General features: G+C 41.2%; 1 protein-coding gene across 1 annotated transcript in view; it reads right to left on the bottom strand.

The window, feature by feature from the left end:
* Positions 1–493: 493 nt before the first annotated feature.
* Positions 494–8,551, bottom strand: part of spon1b (spondin 1b) — a 93,197-nt gene continuing 85,139 nt past the window's right edge. Inside the window, exons 12-16 of the mRNA XM_047596167.1 lie at positions 7,619–7,789; positions 6,037–6,204; positions 5,759–5,917; positions 4,509–4,715; positions 494–3,261 (exon numbers count right to left, since the gene is read on the bottom strand). Coding sequence (XP_047452123.1) covers positions 3,107–3,261; positions 4,509–4,715; positions 5,759–5,917; positions 6,037–6,204; positions 7,619–7,789 — 860 coding nt within the window. The 3' untranslated portion in view covers positions 494–3,106. The remainder of the gene's footprint in view (positions 3,262–4,508; positions 4,716–5,758; positions 5,918–6,036; positions 6,205–7,618; positions 7,790–8,551) is intronic.

Below are 8,551 nucleotides of genomic sequence, written 5' to 3'. Positions count from 1 at the left end.
GACAGACAAATGTTGGTGTGCTCTGAATTTCATTTCATTTCATTGTGCTAGGGAAAACTGAGGTCTAAAAAAGACAATAAGGACCGAGTGAACCTCTGCAACATTAGATTGCATAGAAAAATCAGTTTAATTAAAATAAAAGTAACAGGAAGTAAGCGTTACAGTGACAACTGAGTAAATGACCATATTTACCTGCTGTTGTGTAAGTAAAGTAAATATTTAAAGGGTATATTCTTATTATAACCCTACCAAAATTGGCAGATCTCCCTGCAAAAAAAAAACAAACTAGAAAGCCATTTTGGAAAAGGCTGCCAAAATTCCGCTACTGACTGCAGAGCCTAGATACATCCACCAGGGGGCAGAAGACAAGTGACAAATTGTATACAGCATGTTTTTCAGGCAAGTAGTGATTACGTGGGTGGTGCATAGGTCTTAACCTAGGTCTTCCATAATGCAAGTAAAGTCACTTGAAATTCATCACAAGACCACTTCACGATTTTCACATTTACATTTTTTTATTGTAAAGGTGGTTTCTTACAAAATAGTCACGTGATACAGAGGAAAGGAAAACAGAGAAAGACGCCAGTAAAGAAAAATACATCAACAGGAAACACAACTTTGGTGTGAAGACATTCTGATTAAAACTAAAAAAAAACCTAACTGCAACGTAATCTGCTAAGTAAGGTTAAGAAAAAAAAAAAGATTTTACTGATCACCCTCATCATGGCAACACACACAAAAATGGGAATTAAGTGTGCCGTAACAGTCTACTGTGTGCCGGGCTGTCCTACAGGTTCTCATACTGTAAAAACCTTTGTATCCACTGGTGACGCTTTGAAGGCTCTGTCTGTTTTGTGTTTTCAGGAGCCGACGAAGGCAGACGCCGTCCTTTAGCTATCTGTGTTTGAAGACGACGTCTAAGGCTGATAAAGCATAAAGTCTGAACCATAGACTGTGTAAAGATGGACGAACAGCTCCTCAAAAGTGAAGCCAAAGCAAGCAGAGCTCCCCCTGGTGACTTGCCGCAGTATAGGTCATAAGCTCCACCCCCTCCATGTTAGCAGATGGGACTTGGGCCAAACTAAAACACTAAAATACACGACACAATTTTTTTTTTTCAAGGATGGTTTCAGTCATTTTAGGTAGTTAATATAAGATTGATGCAGGTTCAAGTGTCACGTTTTTGTATTAGTTATTTGATGCTATAGAAACAGGATGGGACATAATGGTGACTACCATTTAAAAAAATAATAATAATAATAAGTACAGTGTTTAATCCAACATTTCCTTGTAACTGGTGCAGGTAGAGCAGAGCAGAACATTAATTAAACAAAGTGTGACTCTGGTGTCTCACAAGATGGCGCTGTCCGTATCCCCTGCGTCAGTTTGGCCAAAACAAAGAAGTGGGGACATGTCGTCCATATTTACACAGTCTATGGTCTGAACCGAACAGAATCATCTTCACACATGCTGAAATAAAGTTTTCTGACAGGGAGAGCTAGTTTAAATGCTACATCAGCTGAAACGACAGATAAACAGCAGTACAGTATATAAAGACTAGTCTCAACAGTATAAAACATCTCCGTTTAAATGTATCTGTTTATTAGGGAAAGTGTTTTTTGTTTTTTTTTTAGTAATTACATAGTAGTGTCATGTATACGGGTTGGTTAGATAGTAGATGTACAGTACATCCATAAGTCTGCAGAAACTTCCTGTGCTAACATCTGTGTCCTGCAAAAAAAAAAAAAAAAAAATCACTCTAAATTAAATTAATATTTAATTATATATATTTATTTATTTATTTCCTCCATAGGATTTTTCAACAGGATTCTGGAAATATCAAGAAATAAGTGAATATTTATCTTAATGTAAATTATTTTATCATTTTACTTGTGTGTGTGTGTGTTAACGTCATTCGTCTTCAACACCATCCTGTTGGGAGTTTAGTGCAAAGACTGTATGTTGAATATGAAACTTGAGTCACCTGACTCATTTTCACAGCTCCTTGGTACCAATGAAGCTTTATTGTGTCGCCCCAATTTCACTGCACCTTCTTCCCAATGAATTTTCTCATGCTCAGGGGTGGATCAGTTCAACGTCCGCTTGGTATAAAAAGCGTGAACGCTGCTGTTGAATCATCAGATTGTTGTGATGTGTCCTCTCCTTTATTTTGAAAGGGTGTCCGTGTTACCGTAGTTGATGGCTGTCTTCACCCCTTCCATGGTGCATCTAATGCCCCACTGACACTCTTTATAGCCTGTGACCCCTCTGGTAACATTCAACCGAGAAAATATCTGAAGAAATCCTCCAAAAACTTCAGGCAAAGGCAGGTGTAAACTAGCTTGAATTTAAATACATAACTACATAGCCAATTATTAAAAGGTGGACATGGTGCAGCAGCACTGCACAAGTTGTAATATTTATAATCAATGCTCTCAAAAAGTTCTCATATGATTTATTTTTGATCTTCTTTTACGTCACAAAACTTGAACAGGCGTCTGTAGACATGTAGGACAAAGGGTAAGAGGAAACGACTAGCCGAGTGTGTAGCTGAGTGGAGTTACAAAATAAATGCATAAATCAAGGCAAATGTCAACAAACATATGTTTGAAGAACAATGAGTCGGAGTTTAGAAGGAACTGAGTCATAAGTTTGCTAGCTTCATATTTACCATACAGACTAAGAACAGTACTGATCATTTTGATAAAGTCTATGCGAAAAAGACAAACATTTTACACCTGAAATAGATTGATTTATTTAAGTAAATTTGTTGGATTGTTGAATTTTTTTTTTTTTTTTTTTAAATAGGGTTCTGATTTTTAGGTGTGAAACCATATTTGATTCACCAGTGGGACAATTTATGCAAATTATTGTTTTTTTGTTTTTTTTTGCAGGACACAGAATTAATATCTAATACTTCCATTGTGGTCTAAAATAAAAGCCCTGTTAACTAAATGTCTACAATGGCTTCACTAAACAGCACATCATCATCCTCATCCTCATCCTCCTTCCTCCCTACGTTTCTCTAACCCATCATCTCCTCCCTTTCACACCAACGGAAAAAGTTCCTCCTCGCCTGCCTCTCTCTGTAGCTCAGTAGTGCCCCCTAGCAGACATGAGTGTTACAGGCACGGATCTCCCGCCGGTCCTTACACCTCTTTCCCTTCTCTCTCTTCTTCACAACCATGTAGCGCTCCTGGGTCCCTCCTCCGCACTTGGTGCTGCACTCGGTCCAGCTGGACCACGGCTGCATCTTGCAGCCTGTTGGAACACATGACAGGGATGGAAACTTGGAGACACACGGGAGGATTTACATGGAGTTTATGTTTGTCTCTGAGTCGTAAATGTGCAACGGGATCACAGTTTGGATTCTGTAGAAAAATGATCACTCCAAAGCCCCATACTCGTGTAAAATTATTCGCTTGTTTCTCGTCTCCTGCTAGTGGATGTCCCAGCCTATGGTTGCCTAGGTAACCGCCTTATAGTGAAACAAGCAGGATACAAAAGGCTGGATTTGGTTGGTAGGAACCTAGAAAAGTCCTGGATGGAGGATGTGGATGTCTCCACACGATAAATGTTTAAGAAACTTTTCACATCATCTGTATCAGTTGATTGACAGTCTGTACTTATCTAAAATGTTGAGATTAGTTAAATTTGGTAGCCGCTACTCATGGTCTTTTTTTGCCCCATTACAGCTCTTGGCTTTTAGCGCATATTTCCTCCTAGTTTAATTTAATTTGGGAAAAAACAAATCTATTCTGTCCCGATAAATGTACTTGCAATTACCAAACTTGAACTACGTTTTATGTTTTTTTTTCCCCCTTCTGATTTCCTGGTCTGTGTGCCCTGCAGCCATTCAGCTTGGGAGCGATTCATGCCTCTGTGTCAATTTCAGGCCGTAGCTATGGCAACAGCCCGGACGCCTGACGCCATAGCCTGACATGCACCTCCCCAGAAATGAAACTATGTGGACCTGCATGAGCTGTGACTGGTCCGTTTGTCCGTTTGGCAGTAGCGAAGAGAGGAAAGGCCAGCGGAAGAGGTTCTCTGCCGGTAAGAAATGAGGCGAGTCATCTCCGATATCCTGGGTTATCTCGCCACTTTGAGCAGTTTCCAGTTTCAGCTTTGCAGTCAAATATTAGTTTGGCTGGGTTGTTTCATTTTAGGCTCAATTTTGAAGCTCTATATCAGCCAAAAGTTGGGTTATATCTTAGAATTTATATTTTAATTCATAGTTTTCTAAATGCTAAACATCTGTTGAAAGTTCAGGCGTGTTTTAGGCGTGTTCTCTTTGATGGACCTAAATTAGGACAGAACTGTTTTACTCAAGTGAATGCGTGATAAATAATGAAATTAAATCGATGTTTAAAATTTAAAATCAGATGAGACTCAAAGGCCCCCTTGATCTTGAAACACACTATTAATAGACATCAGTAGCGTTACCGTATTGAGGTCAGTCTTTGTTTAAATATAACGTGGAGCAGATTTCGGAGATGATCAAGGCCCACCTTTCACTCGCTCCACCGCCGCGTCTCTTCCCGGTCTCCCCCCGCACTTCCTGATCTTGCACTTCTTCCTCTGGATGGTCTCGGGACAGGGGGCGCCCCCGAGCTGAGGCTCCAGCTTGATCATACGGGTCCGAATGGTGTGTCCTTTACCGCAGGTCTTGTTGCACTCCGACCACGGCGACCACTCTGAGAGCATGCAGTCGACGGCTGGATGGAGGGATGGAAGGAAAAGAGTAAAAAAAAAAACATAAAAAAGCCCAAATGAGGAGAGGTGGAAGGAGACAAATGTCTCAACTCAAGACAAAGTTTATTAATCCAAGTTTACTTGACACCAAGTGTCACTCCGTTTCGCTCCAGAGAGCAGCTGGGGGAAAGAAAGGTGGACAGACGCGGAGGGTTTTATTAAACTTTTACACTGTGTCAACTCACACTGAACCAGTGACTTTTACGCTGTCGCTGTAGTTTAAATTACACCGGCATCAGGCATAACATTATGACCACCGACAGGAGAAGTCAATAACACTGACCATCTTGTGACAATTCAGTGTTCTTAAGACTTCAGACTTTATTGTTCACAGAAATGTCTCTGTTCCACAAAGACCACCACAGTACAGTGGACACATAGCAAGACACATTACATACACACACAGACAAAACAATATTTTACATTACAAGGGCAGCTATGGCAGCAGGTATCAGGCTTTTTACTGAAGGGGAGTGGGGTGAAATGTGTGTTTAGCGGATGTGTGAGGTCCTGTTCTGTTACGGTTGTGATGCATGTTACATATTAAGAGCTGTTGTAGAAGCTTATTTTGGGAAACTTTTGGACCTGGCATTAGTGTGGCACCAACATGGAGGAGGTGAAGCTTATGAGCTATACTGCAGCCAGTCACTAGGGGGAGCTCTACTTGCTCTGGCTTCACTTTTGAGGAACAACTCAAAAAAACATGAAGAACAGCACAAGGTGTTGACCTGGGCTCCAAATTCACTACTTCCTCCCCTTAACCCATCAGATCGAAAGGCCCCCACTAACAACATCCTGTTACCAGACACCACACGACGCCCTCAGAAGGTCCCATGACCCATTTTCTGATGAGTCTCGGAGTCACAAGGGAGACCTACACAATATTAGGAAGGTGGTCATAATGTTATGCCTGATCGCTGCACACTGCACATAAATAAAAGACGATCAGTGACGGAGAAAAGGGTTGGAAAGGAGCGATCTGGAACCACAGAGGCCAGTTACTTACGGCACTCTGGCAGCATGCACTTCTCCGTCTGCTCCAGCTCGTCGGTGCACTCTGCAGGATCAGACTTCAGCATCCTCTGGCGGGTTCGCATGCCCTGCCCGCACGTCACGCTACACTCACTCCAGTCCGACCAGGGCGTCAGCATGCAGAGGAGGGCGTCTGTCAGCACACACAGACACGTCACGTCACGTCACGTCACACAAAGACCTGAAAGTGAATTCAGCGGCAGGTGCTCATGACGCAATCGAGCGACGCCACGACAGCGACCGTCAACTCACGGCATTCTGGCATCATGCATTTCTCCACTTCCGCTACCTCCGTTTTACACATGGACCCATCTATGGGGGGCATCTTCACCATGCGCTCACGTCTCCTCATGCCCATCCCACAGGTGACGCTGCAGGGGTCCCACTCGGCCCACTCGGTCACCACGCAGGTGCTGGCCGCTGCGGGGGAAATGGCAATGTGAAGCTTTTCAGTTTCCACTCTGTCTGTGTCCAAACTGCTGCTTCAAGTACAAATTCATAAGGATCAGTGTTTCTTTGTCTTAGAGAGACAGTAATATTGTAAGGTGGTGATTTAGATATGAGTAGATGTGAGGTTGTATGAGTCACGGAACGGAGCGAATTAAATTAAATTATATCGACTGTTAAATAACTCCCTGTATTATGATTGCATATAAAATGTATTACTCTGACATTTCGTGTCTTTTTATTGTGTATTTTGGTCCTTTAAATAAAAGTGAATTGAATTTTAACCTGTTGTAAAAGTGCTATCATGACATCTTTATCCAAGTAACAGAAATATAGGCTCAATAAGCCCCTATTTAATGCCTTTATATAAAATAATATTATTTCTTTAATATTTTTTTTTTAGTTTCAACATTTGAAAGTATCAGTGGTCGTTAATTTAATTGCATTCAATAATGAAATATTAAGAACGCTTAGAGACACTACAACAAATCATTCCTCAAAATTCAGAAATAAACATTTGACCAGATGGTTCATCAGATTAATCTATTATATTTTATGCCTTAAAAACCTCCAGCTGACTCGGCCTTGAGGCATCGTTCATGTGGCTACTTGTTGGGAAAAACATCAAAATTAACAAGTAAATTAAAGTAGTTTCTGCTTTGATTCGCTGAACTTTAGCTTCAGATCCAGGTATTTTTAAAATGAGCAGATTAGTACTGGGCTTCAGTTAAGCTTGATCTTTTTTTTTTTTTTTAAACGTCTCCTTCTTGTATTTTAATGGTGGTTGGCTAAGGTCAAATCTGCCAAAGATCCGAGAAGAAGAGTAGGAACCAAAATCACGTGATTAAACGTATCCACTTTGTGGAAGAAATGTACTTTGTCAGTGAGACAGAAATTTGTAAATTATGCAAAAGTGGATATTTGGTGAAGTGGTGGTAGGAGATCATCATTCAGTATTACCAACTCGATTCAGCACCAAAAAAGTGCTGAGCACTCAGGCAAAGGCTGCACCCAAACAACCAAAACAAACACTGAAAAAAAAAAAAGAAAAGTTTCCTGGAGACGGCATCAACAAGAAAAATATTCCAGAGAGGGTTAGGGAGTTTATGTTAGCGCTGGATGACCAGAACATTTATGCAGTAGAGAACACGAGTTACAGGCTACCCTCTCCACACGACATTAACTTATTGGACCGAATCCACTCTAAGAGAATACAAGGAAGACAAGAAAAGATTTTAGGAATCGACAGAGGAAGAAAATATAGTTTATTTAAGATCGGATCAGCACTCAGATTTCCTGATATTGGATTGTAAAATATTGGACTGGGGGCAAAACAAACTAGATCAGGACATCCCTCCCTCGTAGTCGGGCACAGTGAAAGACTCACAGCATTCGTCATTGACGACACACTTCTCGGTCTCCTCGGTGTTGAGCTGGCAGAGCGAGCCGTCCTCGGGATACTGCTTCACGTATCTCTCCCTGGACCTCATCCCCATCCCGCAGGACACGCTGCAGGCCGACCAGCTGATCCACTCCGACATCATGCATGTTGACGGCTCTGGGAGAGAAAAGGAAAGGTCCAATTAGCAGCACGTATATACTGTATTTCGTTCCCATTCCTTTACCTCTGCACTGTTTTATAAAGTCTTGTTTAAACTGTCTCAGAGATACGGCCCATTGCTGGAGTTGACCATCAAGTTGAATGAGTGCTACAAACTATTGATACTTCTAGACACTTTACATCCAATGAATGAAGTAAAACAACACACCAGGACTCCACGGTTCCCAGGAGAAGATATTAAAGAGTGGTAGCACATTCTTTATCATACCTCCTTATTCTACAAGGCCCATGTGGAAAGAAGGAGGAAAAAAATAAAGAAAAGAGACACAACTACACACTGGATATACAAATATGACAAAAAAAAGTAGTCCTTAAGAGAGTAATTGAACATAATCTTGCAAATGAATCTTGATCTAAAAACAGGTGGAGCTGTTCTCTACATAGTGAACAATTTTTTTTTAAAACTTTTAAAATTTTCTGAAGTGACTGAAAAACTATTAACAATAGGCTGGTTGTCTGTGGTTACAGAGCTGACATAAAAAAACCCCAGAGAATGAAGGAGTGCATGAGTCAAGGGGCCACCGCTGTGATTAGACAAAAACGTGCTTGCTGAAATCTGTTTTAACTGACATCAGTGTGATTATAAAGCTTCTCCATACGCCTTTAGAGGAGCTTCTGACTGCAGACAAACACTGTACAGGACATGAGAGTGTGTTCTTGGCCTGGTGTGAACTGTATTTGATCTTTAATGCAAAGTTG

The sequence above is a fragment of the Mugil cephalus genome, chromosome 10 (genome assembly GCF_022458985.1).
Source record: "Mugil cephalus isolate CIBA_MC_2020 chromosome 10, CIBA_Mcephalus_1.1, whole genome shotgun sequence".
Lineage (NCBI taxonomy): Eukaryota > Metazoa > Chordata > Actinopteri > Mugiliformes > Mugilidae > Mugil > Mugil cephalus.
Note: the sequence above shows the minus strand (reverse complement) of the source record. Positions and strands in the feature narration are given on the sequence as shown.